Genomic DNA, 20,416 nt, shown 5'->3' on the forward strand with positions numbered 1-20,416 from the left:
ACAAGGTGTCATGGATAAAAGCTCAGAGTTGACCTTCAACCAAACAACATCATCAGTAACATCATTCAAAGCAACATCAACCAACTCAACTATATCAACAACAACAGCAACAATATTAACAATATCAGGTGGTGAGCTGGCAGAATGGTTAGCACACCAGGCAAAATGCATAGCAGTATTTCATCCGTCTTTATTTTCTGAGTTGAAATTCTACCAAGGTCGACTTTGCCTTTCATCCTTTCGGAGTCAATAAATTAAGTAACAGTTGTGTACTAGGGTTGATCTAATTGACTGGCCCTCACTCCCCCAAAATTTTGGGCCTTGAGCCTAGAGCAGAAAAGAATATTAACAATATTAACATAGGTGTAGGAGTGGCTGTATGGTAAGTAGCTTGCTTACGAACCACATGGTTCCAGGTTCAGTCCCACTGCATGGCACCTGGGGCAAGTGTCTTCTACTGTAGCCTCGGGCCGACCAAAGCCTTGTGAGAGGATTTGGTAGACAGAAACTGAAAGAAGCCCGTCGTATATATGTATATATATGTATGTTTGTGTGTCTCTGTCTGCCATTCATCGCTTGACAACTGATGGTGGTGTGTTTACGTTCCTGTAACTTAGCAGTTTGGCAAAAGAGACTGATAGAATAAGTACTAGGCTTACAAAGAATAAGTCCCAGGGTCGATTTGCTCGACTAAAGGCAGTGCTCCAGTATGGCCACAGTCAAATGACTGAAACTAGTAAAAGAGTAAAAGAGTAATACTGCCAATCACAACAAAAACAGTTAATAAGATCCGTAACAATAAAATCAATAACAAGCTCATTAGCAACACTGCTAACAACAACAACAACAACAAGAACTCAGAATAAAATGTCCAAATACAATTTTTTTTACCTGCTCATTGTTTGTGAGTAATACAATTACAGAACAGTTCTGTTGCCATATCATTCTCCAGAAATCAACCATTGTTTTTTTCGTCGGCACTAGAAAATTACAAGTAAAAGCACCTTGTTATACTTTTGTACACATACATGCATATACAGATCCTTATATAAAATATACCTAAACATATACATACGCAAACACGTACATATGCATGCATATACATATACTTATATATACATATATATGTGTGAGTGTGTGCGTGCGCATACATACATACATAAACAAACATACACATATCATCATCGTTTAACGTCTGCTTTCCATGCTAGCATGGGTTGGATGATTTGACTGAGGTCTGGCGAACCAGATGGCTGCACCAGGCTCCAATCTGATCTGGCAGAGTTTCTACAGCTGGATGCCCTTCCTAACGCCAACCACTCCAAGAGTGTAGTGGGTGCTTTTACATACCACCGGCACGAGGGCCCGTCAGGCGGTACTGGCAATGGCCACGCTCAAATGGAGCTTATGTGCCATCTGCATAGGAGCCAGTCCAGCGGCACTAGCAACGACCACGCTCGAATGTTTTTTTCAGGTGCCACCAGCACGGGTGCCAGTAAGGTGACGCAGGTAATGATCATGCTTGAATGGTGCTTTTTACATGCCAACGTGTATATTCATACAGTATGAAGGAGCATGGCTCAGTGGTAAGAGTGTCATGCTCACAATCATGAGGTAGTGAGTTCAATTCCCAGACCGAGCTGTGTGTTGTATTCTTGAGCAAGACATTTTTTTCCACATTGTTTCAGTTCATTCAGCTGTAGAAATGAGTTGTGACAATGCCACTAGTGGTCAGTGACATGGAGAGAGGAGGCTGGTATGCATGGGCGATAGCTGGTCTTCCATAGACAAACCTTGCCCAGACTTGTGCCTCAGAGGGTAACTTTCTTGGTGCAACCATATGGACATTCATGACCGAAGGGGGTCTTTGCCGATAGAGCCTCATCATCATGTTAATGTCCAATTTTCCATGCCAGGCAAATCTTTTATTGTTGGATGCTCTGTTTCCAAGCAACGCTATATTTCTCTTAGTTGTCCAAACATGAGCATTACCACAGCTGGACATGCTTTCACATAAGATTTCAAACAAATGACATTGCATTTATGACAGTGATGTTTGCTTACAATTAGTACCAGTCGTGAAGACAAGAACACACACATACACTCACACAAAAACTCATACATACATATGGCTGCTTCACATATAAGATAACTGGATCCTTTTCAGTTTCCCTGTACTATGGTACCATGTCATGGGGCTGAACCTAAAACCATGGGCTATGAAGCATCTTCTTAACCATATATATATATATATATATATATATATATATATATATAATATATATATATATATATATAACATAATAACGCCAACCACATCCGAGCGTGGCCGTCTGCCAGCCTCGTCTGGCACCTGTGTCGGTGGCACATAAAAAACACCATCCGAGCGTGGCCGTCTGCCAGCCTCGTCTGGCACCTGTGTCGGTGGCACATAAAATCACCCACTACACTCTCGGAGTGGTTGGCGTTAGGAAGGGCATCCAGCTGTAGAAACACTGCCACATCTGACTGGCCTGGTGCAGCCTTCGGGCTTCCCAGACCCCAGTTGAACCGTCCAACCCATGCTAGCATGGAAAGCGGACGTTAAACGATGATGATGATGAATATAATATAATATAATATAAATAAGAAATGAAAAACAAAACAATAAATTGAATAAATTGAACAATTAAAAATTTAATTCAATTATAATTATAAATTTAATTCAATTTAAGTATTTTATACAAACAAATGACACATCTCATAAATTACAGCTGTTTCCACTTATACAGTTGTTTCCACATTAATTAAAAGAAGTTTTCCAAGAATAATCAAATCTATTTAAATATGTAATGATGCTTCATCAGATCAACATATCTCTTTCAATATTTCCCGAAAAATATCAATTGAACATATTTATAACTGTTATAGATGGAGAGAAAGAGAGAGAGAGAGAGAGAGAGAGAGTAAGCAACAGAGAGAGAAATGCAGATGAGATTAAATAAGAACATGAAATAAAAACTAAATATACATTGAGATAAAATGAGATAAAATGGCAAAATGAAAATATAAATAGCAAAATGGAAAATACCTTGTGTTGAAATATATTTCTTGTCCTGAAATGAAAGATATATAAAAAAAACTTCATTAATTTTAAGACAATTAATTTCATTTATATCAAATTGTTACTATTCATGGTTTTAGAAATGCAAGTATTTCATTATTAAATACATCAAGGCTAACATATATGAAAAGTTGATGACTTGAATGTTGATAATGAAATTTTTGTAAAGAGTATAACCTAGTGCCAAGCTGTATTTTTTTTCTTTCCCCTAGATAACATAAAAGGTAAAATTGGACAGAACTTATGGGATGACCTGATATATATACAAAATGGGACAAGAACACAAAACATCCAGATAGACAATACAAAGAAAACAAGGATGGGTCATTCAGAGTTTTCTTTCCTCAGTCGATTTCTTCAACTAAAGACGGTGCTCCAGTATGTCCACAGTCACATGACCGAATCAAGTACAACAATAAAAGAAACAATGCCATTTTAATCCTGAGCAATGCCAGTTATCTCTACTAGTATATATACAAATATATATATATATAATCAGATATATTATTAATAGTTTAAATAAAACCTTGTTCTTGTAAACCCAAATTAAATACTATATTTTCATAACTAAAAAGATTACAAGTGGATCAAATACTTATGATTATTTGATAAAGTTGTCAGTATAGAAGATTAATTTAGTTTCAAGATCAGTGTATATTTTTAGGGTAAGATATATAGAGAGAGGAATGTTAACAGGAAACATTTTATAATACTATTAATATTCATTATTTACACTATTTACATTCGACAGATATTTGTCCTCATCTTGTTTGCTGTTAACACGTTTCAGCTGATATACCCTCCAGCCTTCATCAGGTGTCTTGGGGAAATTTCGAACCTGGGTTCTCATTCCTAAGGCATTTTTCAATGTTGTTATTATTATTATTATTATTATTATTATTATTATTGTTCGTGTCACTGCTTGGAATCGAACTCAGAATCTCGGGGTTAGTAGCCCGTGCTCTTAACCACAACACCATTTGCCTGTCAAATGTAAATAATGTACATAATTCCTCATCTCTTAAATATAGAACTGTACTATTAATATTATTTGGTCAATTAAGGCAGCGAGTTGGTGGAATTTTTAGCAGGCAGAGTAAAAAAATAAGTGGTAGAGTTATAATACATCCATCTTCAAGTTCTGAGGTCAAGTTCTATTGAGGCCAACTTCACCTTTCATCCCTTTTGGGTCAATAAGACAAGTATTGGATGAGGATTGGGATTGCTATAATCAATGTACTACCTTCCCCCAAATTGCTGGCTTTGTGCCAAAATTTGAAATCACTGTTATTTGTTTTATCTATAAATATATTTTTTATCAAGTGTAGCACTTGGAAGTGGCCTCTTGGCAAGTGTGGATGTGTTCACACTTACAGATATATATATATATATATATATATATATATATAAATATATATATTCACTGTAAGTACCACATCAATTTCCTCAAAATTCCATGAAAGCCTTGATTGAGATAAAACTACTAAATATTAAGTGGCATTGGGTTTTCCCCATCCTACCACAAAACTCACTCTGCAATTGTGTTGAGTACACTCTTTCACATAGATATGGTACTTAGAACACTTAACTAATTCTTTGAAGTGTATGAGGGGTTACATGTATATGTGTGCGAGTATAGATACATAAGTATGTATGTGTGTTTGTGCACGTGTTCTTCATCATCATCATCATCATCATCATCATCATCATTTAACGTCTGTTGTCCATGCTGGCATGAGTTAGACAGTTTGATCAGGATTGGCAAGCTGGAAGGCTGCACCAGACTCCAGTCTGATTTAGCATGGTTGCTACAGCTGGATCCCCTTCCTAATGCCAACCCCTCCAAGAGTGTGATGGGTGATTTTCTTTGCCAATGGTACAGGTGCTGTTGAATGACACCAGTATCTGCCATGTCTATGATTTTACGTGGCTTGACGGGTCTTCTTCTCAAGCATGGCATAATACCAAAGGTCTTGGTCATTCACTATTGCCTCAGTGAGGCCCAACACTTGAAAGGTGCCTTTCATGTGCCACCAGCATTGGCCACCTTGCCTCCATGGTGCCCAACACTTTAATGTATTTTAGTTATCATGGTTAAGTTCATACATGAACATTACCACGTATGCATGTATAAACGTCCACAAAGCACAGAAAAAAATGCAAACTGCACAATTCCAGAGCCAATTCCTTGCTTTCAATCCCAGCAGTGCCTGATCTGCTACAGAGCCTTCCAAGTACACATTAGACAGACTGATCAACCACAACCAGACACACTGTGATCCATTTTCTTCTCCCATGTGATGCCCTTAGTCATCATTGACAACAATATTAACATGCCAGTGCTACTTGTAGCCTCATTAATTATTAATTAATATTTTTTTTTACCTTAAGGTATTACCTTTATGGCTATTTACACATGTTATGTCACTTGATATTATTGTAAACAATATCCTTATATATATCTCCTAATATATATTTTTTAATTTTTTTAATATATTTGTGATTATCTGTGATTTGTGGATATCTGTGATTATTACGTACCTTATTTTATACCATATTTATATATAAAATACTACAAGTAGCCATCATTTTTTATGGCATGATGCCTGCTGGTATTTAATAAGTATGTACGTGTGCCTATGCTTGTGTTCTTCTTTAATTTGTTTTAGACATCATGGTTAAGTTCACACTTGAACATTACCACACTTGTGTGTAAACAGTGGAGACACGCAGCTTAGTGGTTAGGGTGTTGGACTCATGATCATAAGATTGTGGTTTCCATTCCTGGACTGGGCAATGCATTGTGTTCTTAAGCAAAACACTTCATTTCACATTGCTGTATTGGCACATGGCTTAGTGGTTACGGTGTTGGACTCATGAGTGTCAGATTGTGGTTTCGATTCCTGGACTGGGTAATGCATTGTGTTCTTCAGCAAAACACTTCATTTCACATTGCTACAGTCTACTCTGCTGATAAAAATGAGTAATCCTGCAACGAACTAAGGTCCCATCCAGGTGGGGAATTTATATGCCATGAAACTAAGGATCTGGCCCTTATGAGTCAGCATGGCATGAGAAATTAAGTTTACCTTTACCTTTTGTGTGTATACACATCCACCACAAGGCCCAGACCTGGTTGCAGTGGTGGCCTATGTGCTTCAATGACCCTGAAAGCTATTCCAGCAGAGCACAAGCTCCTGATGGAGTTTCCCATCAAGGACAGGTCAAAGGTGAGAGTTATATGGACCGTGTCTTTCAAGAGGTAAAAATGGGTTTGCATAGGACCCGCTCTTACCAAGAGAAAAGCAAAGTTACAGAAGCGTAGACGATAATTCGAAACCAACAAGGCCTAGGAGAGGAAGGCCTTCATTCAGGGAAACATATGATGCCATGAAGCAAAATCTTAAGGAGACTGCATTACATATCAGGCCCTGACTTGGAACCTGCAAGGGAGACAGAAGAGAGGATGTCCTAAAAATAGGTGGAGGTAGGATACTGGGGTTGAGTTGGAAAGTCAGGGATCAGAAAAGACAACCCAGAGATGAGAATAGCGGAGAATTGCCATCAATGGCTTATTCTCCATAGAGTGTGAGGATTTAAGTAAATGTAGGCACATCCGTATGTGTATGCATGTGTGTGTGTGTGTGTGTGTGTGTGTGTGTGTGTGTGTGTGTGATATGTATTAACTTTCAATGAGATATTGAGTTACTTGTGAAGATTAAAACAGCAAATTTTAAATTTAAATTTAAATGGAAGGGTTAGAATAACAGACAGAGAGGAGAAAACAAGACAACAACGTTAATTAAGAATGAAGTTAATTGCAAAACCAAACTAACTTACATGTATGTACGAAGCGTTAATGTAATCAGACGAAAAGGTTGCATCAGGTTGTAACACAACTCGAGAGTGATCATCTGAATTGAAGAACAAAAATACAAAGTTATGAATAGATTTGATTTTATACAGATTTCAAATTTTGGCACAAGGCCAGCAAGTTTGAGGTGGGGGGATAATTGGATTACATCAACCCCATTGCTCAGCTGGTACTTATTTTATCTAACTCAAAAGGTTGACTAAGTTGAAATACTGCCATGGTTGACTCTGCCTTTTTAAGGTGGTGAGCTGGCAGAAACGTTAGCACATTTCCAGAGGTGAATTATTCAAACCCCAAGGAATCACTCTCAACACATGGCTCTGATGCTCTCCCACTACTTCTGCTCGAGATCAAAGATGCACATATCGTCAGCCACTAAGGGACATGCTCAACTGGTTATGGTCAAACAACTACCTTTCATCCTACGGATCTGGCCCTTATGAGCCAGCATGGCATAAGAAGGTAACTTAACCTTTACTTTTTGTGTGTATACATGTCCACCACAAAGCCCATTTCTTTACTGCCCTCAAGGGGCTACACACAGAGGGGACAAACAAGGACAGACAAACAGTTTAAGTCGATTATATCAACCCCAGTGCGTAACTGGTACTTATTTAATCGACCCCAAAAGGATGAAAGGTGGTTGTTTGACCGTAACCAGTTGAGCATGTCCCTTAGTGGCTGACGATATATGCATCTCTGATCTCAAGCAGAAGTAATGGGGGAACATCAGAGCCATGTGTTGAGAGGGATTCTTTGGAGTTTGAATAATTCACCTCTGGAAACATGGGTACTTCGTTCAACATCCTTAAGCAATCCTTATTCAGGGACCTTTGAGCGAGATGGGTTACTCGACCAGAAGAAAATTCTAACTGGGCCCCATCTGCATGGTCATGTGCTGTTTATCTTGTTATGAGATCACCATGTCACGCACATATGGTTGGGATGCATGTGACTGGTGTACCCCTATCAGACAGGTAGTCATGATCGGTATACTGGTCTTCATATATTTTACCCCAATGTCACTTTGATGGCATGCACTGTTCTCTCACTCAATAATAATGATAATAATAGTAATAATAATAATGAAATTATTATGTACAGTGCTACAACAAAGACAAAGACAACCTTGGTGTAATTTGAACTCAGAGTGAAGAGTCAGATAAAATGCAGCATAAAGCTTTCCCCCTACATGTTAATGACTCTGCCAGCTCATTGTCTTGCTATTATCCAAATATAGATTTATGTAAAAAGAATCATGTTAAAGGTTGGTGTAGACATGGTTGTGTGGTTAAGGGGCTTGCCTTGCAACAGTGTTTTTTCAGGTTCAATCCCACTGCATGACACTTTGGGCAAGTATCTTCTACTATAGTCATGAGCTGACCAGTGTGCTGTGAGCGAATTTGGTGGGAAGATAGAAACTGTGTAGAAGCCCATCATATATATATATATATATATATATATATATATACATATACATATATATATAAGTATGTATAAAACAAATCAAAATTGCTGACGTGGCCAATGACAGTACTGCCAGATTGGCACTCGTGCCAGTGGAATGTTAAAAGTACATCCGAGCTTGATTGTTGCCAGGGCCATGGATTGGCTCCCATGCCGGTGACACATGAAAAGCACCATTCGAGTGTGATCATTGCCAACGTCACCTTACCAACACATGATATATATATATCATCATCATCATCATCATCGTTTAACATCCACTTTCAAAGCTGGCATGGGTTGGACAGTTTGACTGAGGACTGGCGAGCCAGAGTCTGCACCAGGCTCAATCTGATCTGACAGTTTCTACAGCTTGATGCCCTTCCTAATGCCAACCACTCCAAGAGTTTAGTGGGTGCTTTTACATGCCACCGGCACGAGGACCAGTCAGGCAGCTCTGGCAACGACCACACTCAAAAGGTGTTTTTACATGCCACCTGCATGAGAGCCAGTCTGGCAGCACTGGCAAGGACCATGCTCAAATGTTGTTTTACACATGCCACCACACATGTGTTGGTAAGGTGACGTTGGCAATGATTACACTCGAATGGTGCTTTTCATGTGTCACCGGCATGGGAGCCAATCCATGGCCCTGGCAACGATCAAGCTCGGATGTACTTTTAACATTCCACTGGCACGAGTGCCAATCTGGCAGTACTGTCATTGGCCACGTCAGCAATTTTGATTTGTTTTATACATACTTATATCTATGTATATGTATGTATGTATATATATATATATTATATATATATATATATAATATATATATATATATATATATATATATATATATATATGATGATGATGATGATGATGACAGAAATTTCTCATAGTTCAATAAAGATGGTCCTGCAATTTTTTGTCGAAACAAGCACAAATGATTTGTCGATAATGGTCAAATGTATGTGCTGTACATTAGCTGACACTCACCATCAAATTGACGTTGCTGAACAGAAGTACTGTGTGCTACATGCCAAGGGCTGAAGTGATCACAGATCAACATGAAATAGAGTGTTTTACTCAAGAACACAATGCACTACTAGGTCCAGGAATTGAAACCACAATCTCATGATCATGGGTTCGACTATGCTTGACACATATTCAAACCAGTAAAAAAAGCCATTCCAATGAGGATCAGTACTTTGTTGTACAGAGCAGAGATACATTTTTCTAGAGGATTTTTTCTTTTTTATCTTGTTTTTTCTTCTTTTTTTTACTACTCTTGTGCTCAAAATAGTATGTGGTCTTTTATGCTGTTCTGGTGACAATACCAAAAGGGTTGAAGATTGTATGATGAACTGCATCAGATAGCAAAGAAGCACCTCATCTTGCTTGAAGAACGCAAGACTGCAGTCTCTTCCAAAGTATTATTCCATTCTGCAGTCAAGAAACATCTTCTCAGGCAGACTTCTCAGTATGTTGCACAGACATATCCTACAACTGTTTTGAGGTCCTGGATTTAGAGGCCACAGAGATTAAATAAAGCATCAAACTCTTATAGAATTTAAAGTAATAGCTCCAGTTTCCTGAAGCTACTGGATTTGTTCAGTGTATAAACAGATTGGCTGGATATTTCCCTGTGATAGGTCGAGTGATGCCAACAATACTGATGAGACCCCAATAAGGACTGAAAACTGGTTAAGGCTGTTTGCTTCAATGTCTTTTAATTTATAGAGAAATAGTTAAATTTACCATGTTTTTATGTGTACTACATAGGTTCATATATATATTTGGTGGTTGCAGTAACGGAGTTACATATCAAATTTTAGAAAAATTAGAGACGGAATTGGAAAAACAGAAATAAAAAAAAATGAAAACTCACAAGGAAGTAAACATTGGAAACGATTCTTGTCTTTATTTTCAGGTTTTATTGCTTCAGTACATGGATAAAGAAGATTACAAGGAAGATCCTGAAACACAAACCGAAATAATTTATAATAAAATACATATCAAGCATCGGTAGAGAATATGACTAACTGATTCATCAAACTGGTTCATGGATAAGTAGGAACCTTATTATAGTTATAGGAATGAGTATCCAGTTATGAAGCATTAAGTTCTACTTACTTTTGTCCCATTAAGAATCAAAGACAAACTCAGTTTGCAGAAGAGTTCTTTATAAGTTGGCTAAGCCTATCCAGTTACAATGATGACCTCTGCTATTTGAGATGTTTTAAGGATTATATTGAGTTGGTGCATAATTATTGTGGGTTTTTTCAACAAATTTTATTCAACAAAAACAATAACAATATTTAACAAAAGCATCTTTAAATGACGGTCTGACCATCTTCCAAGCAAATGGGAAGCAGTAATTGATCTAGATGGTGAATATGCTCCGGAATAATCATTTAAAGATGTTTTTGTTACATGTTGTTATTGTTTTTGTTGAATAAAATTTGCTGAAAAAAACCGCAATAATTATGCACCAACCCAATAAGTTGGCCAATCCTGTCCAGTTATAACAATGACCTCTGCTGTTTGAGATGTTTTGAGGGATTATATATCCTTTCCACTTTTAAATCATTATATACACTCACTTCTCCCCTTGTAGTTGTTCATATTGGATCTTATTGGATCTCTCAACATCTGTGGTCCTATTTCAGAGCAAATGGCAGTCTTATCTTTGTTTTTATGTATTCTATTTGACAACCTTTGTCTTTAGTGTTAATCCCATGATAAAATGCAATCAATATAATGTATGAATTGGACAGCATTTGGAAGGACACCCAACCATGTATAGATATACTGATAGATAGATCGAGAAAAAGAAAGAGAGAGAGATGGGGAGATAAATGGATATGCAGATAAATAGATAAGTAGGTATATAGATAGAGAGAGAGAGAGATCATAGTCAAGGTTGGAGTGGAGGGATGATGACGATGATGGTGATGATGGTGGTGGTGGTGGTGATGGTGGTGGTAGTACAGGTGGTGGCACAGTTGTGGTGGTGGTGGTGGTACAGGCAGTAGTGGAAGCAGCGGTGGTGTTGGTGGTGGTGGCGGTGGTGGTTGTACAGGCAGTGGTGATGGTGGTTGTACAGGCGGTGGTGGGGGAGATATAGGCGGTGGCAGCAGTGGTGGTGGTGGTTGTACAGGCAGTGGTGGGGGAGATACAGGCGGTGGCAGTGGTGATGGTAGTGGTGGTTGTGGTGGCAGTGGTGGTGGTGGTGGTGGTTGTGGTGGCGGTGGTGGTGGTTGTGGTGGCAGCGGTGGTGGTGATGATGAGAATGATATAAACTAAATTTAGGGTATTAGAAGAGACATTTATTCCACATTCTTTACAAAGAAGAAAAAAAAGAAATGGAATGAAAAAAACCTGCTGTAGTTTGGTAAACTTACAGAGAAATCTTTAGAAAAAGGTTCCAGCTTTCTCTTCTTCTGTTGGACATAAATCAGAATATTTTGCTTGTTCAGTTCTGTTGCTATTGGCTGAATGTAAACGGACTCGTCAAAGGGGATGCTGTCTGGGACTGAAGAAACATACAACATAATTAATTAAGATAAATTAAGGTAACAAGCTGGCAGAATCATTACTGCACCAGGCAAACTGTTTAGCGGCATTTCATCTATCTTTTCTTTCTGAGTTCAAACTCCACCTGGGCAAACTTTGCTGTTTGTCCTTTTGGGGTTGATTAAATAAGTACCAGTTGGGTCCTGAGGGGAGGGTGGGGGGGTCGATGGAATCAACTTATCCATCTCCTTTGAAACTGATGGCTGCGTACCAAAATTTGAAATCAATTAGTTACATGGGTGCAAGTGTGGCTCTGTGGTAAGAATCTTGCTTCCCAACCACATGGTTTGAGGTTCAATCCCACTGCGTGGCACCTTGGGCAAGTATCTTCTACTATAGCCTCAGGCCGACCAAAGCCTTGCGAGTGGATTTGGTAGACAGAAACTGAAAGAAACCCATCATATATATATATATATATATATATATATATATATATATATATATATATATATATATATATGTATGTATGTGTGTGTGTGTGTGTGTATGTTATATGTTTGTGTGTCTGTGTTTGCCCCCCCACCACCACCACCACTACCACTATCACTTGGAAACTGATCTTGGTGTGTTTACATCTCTGTAACTTAACAGTTCAGCAAAAGAGAATGATAGAATAAGTATTAAGGCTTACAAAGAATAAGTCCTAGGGTCAATTTGTTCAACTAAAGCTGATGCTCCAGCATGGCCGCAGTCAAATGACTGAAACAAGCAAAAGAATAAAAGAATAAATTCTTGCTACCATCTTTTAACTTTTTACTGTTTTTGTTTCAGCCACTGGACTGCTGCCATACTGGAGCACCACCTCGAAATACGCTTATTACCTTACTTTTTTTTTTTTTTCAAGTCTGATATTTATTTTATCGGTCAATTTTTGTCAAATTACCAAGTTACAGGGATGTAAAGAAACCAACACCAGACCAGTTGTCAAATAAACACAAGGAACGGCATTTCATCACTTCTGATGATAAGGGTGGAACTGAACCCTAAACTACATGACTACAAAGCAAGTTTCTTAACCCCACAGCCATGCCTGTACCTATAAGTTATTATGATCCACTTCAGTCATGAATGACCATGGGGTTGCACATAGAAAATTCCCCTCCAAGGCACAAATCTGAGTAGGGTTGTTTATGGAAGACCAGCAATCAGCCACGTATACCAGCCTCCCCTCTCCATGCCACTAATGTTATCCAAGGGAAAAGCAAAGGGGCCGATATATCTTGGCACCAGTGACATCGCAACTCATTTCTACAGCTGAGTAAACTGGAGCAACATAAAATAAAGTGTTTTGCTCAAGAACACAACACACAGCCCGGTCAAGGAATTAAACTCACAACCATGTGACTGTGAGCCTGACACTCGATCCACTGAGCCATGCACCTTCACAAGCCCCAACATGATACAATATTTAATACCATCAGGGCGGCGAGCTGGCAGAATCGTTGGCACACCAGGTGAACTGCCTAGCAGTATTTCGTCTGCCATTATGTTCTGAGTTCAATTCCACCGAGGTCAGCTTTGCTTTTCATCCTTTTGGGGTTGATTAAATAAGTACCAGTTATGCACTGGGGTCGACGTAATCGATTTAACCCCTTTGTCTGTTTTTGTTTGTCCCCTCTGTGTTTAGCCCCCTGTAGGCAATAAAGAAATAAATATTTAATACCATGTTTAATATATTCCTTTTGTTAATCAGGAGAGAAGACAGGACCCATGGCCCCTTATAGGGCCTCTGAAACTTGTGGGAGGAAGTTATTCTTATACTGGAAACCTAGTTTAAGGGACTCCACTAAAAGCATCCAAATTACAAGGTTGTGGCATTAAGATGTGCAACAAAAATTTCATTAAAGTAGCTTTTTTTAATTTCCTTTTATTATCCTACAGTTATAGATTAAAAAATTTTAAGATGTTTTGCAAACAACTTACACATGAAAGTGCTACAAGTTGAAATCTCTACAAACTAGAAGCCAGCAAGTGTATGAGATAATCAGGAGGAAATGCACACTGTTTTGAGGCCTACTTCTTGACAACATCATTGCACACCAGCCTTATAAATATCACACACACACACACACACACACACACTTCATTTCACATTGGACTCGTGATTGCAGTGGCAGTGCATGACTTAGTGGTTAAGGTGTTGGACTCATGACTGTAATATTGTGGTTTCAATTCCTGGACTGGGCAATGCATTGCGTTCTTAAGCAAAATACTTCATTTCACATTGCTGTGGAGGCACATGACTAAGTGGTTAAGGTGTTGGACTCATGATTGTAAGACTGTGGTTTCAATTCCTGGACTGGGCAATGCATTGTGTTCTTAAGCAAAACACTTCCTTTCACATTGCTGTGGCAGTGCATGACTTAGTGGTTAAGGTGTTGGACTCATGACTGTAATATTGTGGTTTCAATTCCTGGACTGGGCAATGCATTGCATTCTTAAGCAAAACACTTCATTTCACATTGCTGCGGAGGTCCATGGCTTAGTGGTTAGGGTGTTGGACTCATGATTGTAATATTGTGGTTTCAATTTCTGGACTGGGCAATGCATTGTGTTCTTCATTTCATGTTGCTCCAGTCCACTCAGTAAAAATGAATAATCCTATGACAGACTAGCATCCCATCCAGGGAAGAATATGTACACCAGAAAGACTGCTAGACTAGCCCTGTGCTCCTTACGGTGTTATGTGGACAAGCTAACCATAACACAGTTCACAACTGAATTTACTGTTACCCAGATGAGTGAGGAATAAAATGATGATGAACAAAGATGGCTATATGCATAGTGAAGATCTCTGCTCATGGTATCTCCGTACATGGAAGCAATTTCATCATCATCATCATCATCATCATCATCAACGTCGTCGTCGTCGTTGTCGTCGTTATTTAATGTTCGTTGTCCATGCTGGCATGGGGTGGACAGTTTGACAAGGGCTGGTAAGCTGAGAGGTTGCACCAGGCATGGTTTCTACTCTGAGAGTGTAATGGCTATTACATGCCACTGGCACAGGTGCCAGTTGTGTGGCACGAATAACTGCCACAAATGTGATTTCACTTGGCTTGATGGATCTTCTCCACAAGCATGGCATAATGCTAAAGGCCTCGGTCATTTGTCATTGCCTCTGTGAGACCCAACGCTTGAAAGATTCTTTTTTACATGCCACTAACATGGGCACTAGTTATACAATTTCATAATATCAAATAAAGAAATATGATTTCTTACCTGAACTTACTAAAGTGACCTCTGATAGTCGTTTCTTACAGGCTGTATATTTCTTAATTTTGCAATACTTACTGTAAAACAAAAATAAGATGAAGATGAATGCTGGCAAAAAACATGGAATCATACAGCTAATGCTGAACTCCAGAATTTGTTATATTAACCCTTTTGTTACTAACTTGGCTGAAACCGGCTCTGGCTCTGAGTACAAATGTCTGGTTTTCATAAGTTTTGAATTAGAACCTTCCATCAAACCTTAGTCACAATTTATGTTTCTAACACTAGCTTAAAGATAACTAAGATATTTTACTAAATCCTTTGTTATATTTAAAATTAATTGAAAGAAACACAGAGCATCTCAACAGATATATGATAACAAAAGGGTTAAAATATATAATAGAGAAACAATTCTTAAACCTTTCATTACCGACCAGACTGAAACCAGCTCTTGCTCTGAGTACAAATGTCTTGTTTTCATAAGTTTTGAATTAAAATCTTCCACCAAACCTTAATCACAATTTATGTTCCTAACACTAGCTTAATGATAACTAAGTTATTTTACTAAATTTTTTGTTATATTTAAAGTAATTGAAAGAAACACAGAGCATCTCAAAATAAATACAGTAACAGCTGAGAAATGAATTTTCCTTTTGCTAAATATTTTATTTATTTATTTTTGATTGAGAAAGAATGTACTATATTGTTTAATTAATATTTGTTAATTAAGGCAGTGAGAAGGTAGAATCGTTAACATTCTTGGCAAAATGCTTTGTCGCATTTTATTGGTGTGGGTTCAAATCCCGCTGAAGATTTCATCTTTTTGGGGTTGATAAAATCTCTTCACCTCAAAATGTTACTGGCCTTGTGCCAAAATTTGAAATCAGTCTTTGCAATGATTCTGTTTTTCGTATCTTTTGCTGTTTGCCCAGCCACCTCACTCTGTGAGGCCCACTCAAAAGGAATTCAGCCACTTCACCTCCATGAGGCCTGCTCGAAAGGAACTCAGTCACCTCACTCTGTGAGGCCCACTCAAAAGGAATTCAGCCACCTCGCCTCCGTGAGGCCCTCTCAAAAGGAATTCAGTCACCTTGCCTCTGTGAGGCCCACTCAAAAGGAATTCAGCCACCTCGCCTCTGTGAGGCCCTCTCAAAAGGAATTCAGCCACCTTGCCTCTGTGAGGCCCAACACTTGAAAGGAACTCAACCACTTTGCCTACGAGAATCATTAGGATCAGCAAAAGCCTCTTGAAGGCATTTCCCCAGCATGGTCACAATCCAGGGATTGAAACCAGTAAAAGAGTAGAAAAAGGCAAATCTACTTACTATATCATGACCAGACAAATCACCAGCAAAATTACACAAACTACAATAAGTGAATCCGCTTGCAAGAATGATTCTGAAAGCAAAATCAAAATAGAATCAGCCAATATGGAATGAATTTGTTTTAAATCTAAAATATTTCAAAGAACTTTGGAAAAGATTTGTAATCAGAGGGGTCATGTTGTGTAAGGAAGTGGCTGTGTGGTAAGAAGTTTGCTTCCCAGCCACACGGTTCTGGGTTCAGTCCTGCTACATGGAACACTGGGCAAGTGAGAAGGAGTAAGGAACCATGTGGTTGTAATTTTAAATTAAGTCAATCTTGATTGTGTAAGAATATAATTTATCGGAAGCATTTCAGATGTGACAATCCCAACTTAGTTTTTTATTCAGCATAATCCCCTCTCAGATTCACACACTTATGGAAGTGGCCTTAAGTTTTCCAAAGCCCAGTAAAAGAACTTGAAAAGCCAGGAACTTCTCAGCACCCCATTGTACTAGGAGCTGATTGAAGGGCTGTACAATGATAATAACAATAACAACAACAACACAATTATTGCTAGTACTGCTGCTGCTGCTGCTGCAGTATGTTTGATCTTTCTTTTTTACTTATTTCAATCATTAGACTGTGGCCATGCTGGGGCACCACCTTGCAGAATTATTAGTCAAATGAATCAACCTCAGGACTTATTTTCTTTCTTTTAAAGCCTAATACTTATTTTATTGATCTCTTTTGCCAAACTGTAAAGTTACAAGGACATAAACACAACAAGAGTTTTTATCAAATAGTGGTGGGGGAGACAAGCACACATGCACACACACGCACACACATGATGGGTTTCTTTCAGTTTCTGTCAATCCAAATCCACTGACAAGGCTTTGTTCAGCCTGAGGCTATATATAGAAGACACTTGCCCAAGGTGCCACATAGTAGGACTGAACCTGGAACCATGTGGTTGGGAAGCTAACCACACAGCAACTCTTTATTTTTTTTTAAATTTATTTTATTCATAACATTGTGGAAAGCTCAATTTCTGTAAAACAAGGCCAAGTAAATTTTGAATTAACAAAAGAAATAAAACAGTTTACCTGCTAGCTGTGCCTGACATGCATCATAGATGCATAAACCCGTGATTTGATCACATTCTTTTTGTTGACAGTTGCATCTTGAATGGCAAAGATTCCCGTAAAACCCTGGTAAACATTCTGTAATGTAAATATTTGAAATTTAGTAAATTTCATTATCAATATTCTACACTCCAAACTTATTAATAATATATGAGGTGGCATCAAAAGGTTTCTGGACATCATCATCATCATCATCATCATCATCATCGTTTAACGTCTGTTTCCCATGCTAGCATGGGTTGGACTATTTGACTGAGGTCTGGCAAACCAGATGGCTGCACCAGGCTCCAATCTGATCTGGCAGAGTTTCTACAGCTGGATGCCCTTCCTAACACTAACCACTCCAAGAGTGTAGTGGGTGCTTTTACGTGCCACCAGCAAGGAAGCCTGTTTGCTGCCCTGGCAACAATCACGCTTGAATGGTGCTCTTAGCGTATATATATATATATATATATATATATATATATATATATGCACACACACACACACACACACACACACACACACACACACACACACACACACACATACACACACACACATACACACACACATATATATATATATATATATTTCCATCCAGTCCATCTCAGCATGGAAAGCAGACATTAAACAATGATGATAATATATACATATATATATATATAAAACATTGATTAGAGAACAAACATCAAATTCGAGTCAATGACTTTATATAACACCGCGCTTCCATACATTTGATCATATTTTAATATTACCATGGTATCCAACATATAAAAGAATACATATATAAAAAAACACAGAAGGTAAAAAATATATATGCAACTAAAAATACAAATATATAGAATGGCCTATCAAGAAATGGTATCTACAATCAACTAAAAATAAGTAATCAAAATAAATTACTAAAGCGTGTTTTTACTCCCCTCAATTAAAACTATGTCAAAATAGTTTGTTTCATAAAAACCATGGTTGGTTAGAGTCCAAGGAGCATAAGAGAATTCCACAAAAACGAGTTATTTGTAGAAAAGCATGAATCCAGAGAAGAAGCTCTCTCTAAGATGTAGAGCAGATAATATTTTAATATTTTTATTTCTAAGTTTTTGTTAATGAGATGTGGCTACAAACAATGTTTACCATGATAACCTTTTAAGTTTTAGATCAGGAGTCTCTTAGTCAATGATTCTTCACAGAAGTTATATATTTTTAGTGCTATTATTACAATACTCCATTATTCGTCTGCTGGACAAGTAAGTGTCAGCCTAAGATCAACAGCAAATAATAAAGAAGAAAAGCCAATGGAAAACCGATTATAGCAGCGACTCCATCTTAGAATATCTGAAGAAGGAATTTTATTCCGAAATATCATATCAGACTATGGAGGACTAAATTACAACAGGTATATAGCCTGTAGAAAAACATAAATCCAGAGAAGAAGCTCACTCTAAGATGTAGAGCAGCTAACATTCTAATGGGGGAGGCCAGTTTATGGGGTTGTCTGACTCCAAACCTGTTGGTTTAAGACCTCTTCAAAATATGGACAAGGAAATGCCCCACTAGAATCCACGGTCTAATCGTTCCATATTTATGAGACACCTGTAGTTTCCGTAAAATATGTAGAAGCACAGTGCTGGTCAGCTATTTAACAGAAACTGCATGGTCTCTGTGAAAAACTCTGGCCAGGGAGCAAAAGGGATTGTTTGTAGAAAAACATAAATCCGGAGGAGAAGCACATTCTAAGATGTAGAGCATTTGATATTAGTGTGCCTCTCTGGTGTCATGTAAAAAGCACCCAGTCCAAATTGTAAGGTGGTTGGCATTGGGAAGGGCATCCAGCCATAAAAAAAACTATGCCAAATAGACAGCAGAGCTCAGTATGGTCCTCTGGCTTGCCAGCTCCAGTCAAAACCATCCAACCCATGCCAGCATGGAAAACAGACATTAAATGATGATGACGACGACTACGACAATGATGACTATAATGATGATGATGATGGCAGCAGTTTTGGTGGCAGTGGTGGTGGTGTTAGCAGTGTTGGTAGTGGTGGTGGTGGCAGCGGCGGCAGTGGAGGTGGTGGTGGTGGTGGTGGTGGTGGTTGTGGTGGTTGTGGTGGTTGTGGTGGTGGTAGTGGTGGTGGTGGTTGTGGTGGTGGTGGTGGCGCTGGTTGATGGTGGCGTTGGTTGATGGTGTTCAAGAAGGAGATAGCAGTAATGGTGATCATGAAATACGAAACGTCACTTACGTAGAACTTCAACTTCACAAAGACTCAAGATGGCAGACCCAGCATTGATTGCTATGGTCACAGAATCTCCAATCTGTGGTTCTCTACACATAACATCCAAGCTCAGTTCTTTATGATTCTTTGGACGTTGAAAACATGGCTTCGTGTTGTTACCAATGTACACAGTCAATTCTATGAATCAAAAATGCAGAAACATACCCAAGATTACTTCAATGATTAATTTTGACATTTATACAAAGACAAATATCTTTGTGGGAAGATGAGGCATTGTTTGACAAGAGGATGGTCTTTTTGCCTAACCCTTTAAGGGAGCTTTCAACTTAATCTTCTTCAAATGCATTAATGATAGACAAGGAAATGACAACCAAGAATACCAGGTGATGTCCCTGGAATTTTTAGAAGGGAGGCACAAGGTCAGAAGGGAATGCCATTCCAGGAGAAAAGGGCATAATAACATTATTTAGAAGAGCATGATAATATTATTTAGAAGGACAAAATAACATTATTTAGAAGGATGTAATAACACTATTTAGAAGAG

General features: G+C 38.4%; 1 protein-coding gene across 2 annotated transcripts in view; it reads right to left on the minus strand.

Annotated features, from left to right (window-relative positions):
- Nucleotides 1–20,416, minus strand: part of LOC115216725 (receptor-type tyrosine-protein phosphatase alpha-like) — a 60,942-nt gene that overhangs the window by 20,034 nt on the left and 20,492 nt on the right. For both annotated transcript variants that reach the window (XM_036506592.1, XM_029786265.2), the window contains 9 exons: nucleotides 19,879–20,049; nucleotides 17,618–17,734; nucleotides 16,535–16,607; nucleotides 15,216–15,286; nucleotides 11,822–11,952; nucleotides 10,306–10,393; nucleotides 6,944–7,017; nucleotides 3,071–3,095; nucleotides 892–980 (listed from right to left, as the gene is read on the minus strand). In XM_036506592.1, the coding sequence (XP_036362485.1) occupies nucleotides 892–980; nucleotides 3,071–3,095; nucleotides 6,944–7,017; nucleotides 10,306–10,393; nucleotides 11,822–11,952; nucleotides 15,216–15,286; nucleotides 16,535–16,607; nucleotides 17,618–17,734; nucleotides 19,879–20,049 (839 nt within the window). The remainder of the gene's footprint in view (nucleotides 1–891; nucleotides 981–3,070; nucleotides 3,096–6,943; nucleotides 7,018–10,305; nucleotides 10,394–11,821; nucleotides 11,953–15,215; nucleotides 15,287–16,534; nucleotides 16,608–17,617; nucleotides 17,735–19,878; nucleotides 20,050–20,416) is intronic.

Source organism: Octopus sinensis, linkage group LG10, assembly GCF_006345805.1.
Source record: "Octopus sinensis linkage group LG10, ASM634580v1, whole genome shotgun sequence".
In the NCBI taxonomy this organism is placed as follows: Eukaryota; Metazoa; Mollusca; class Cephalopoda; order Octopoda; family Octopodidae; genus Octopus; species Octopus sinensis.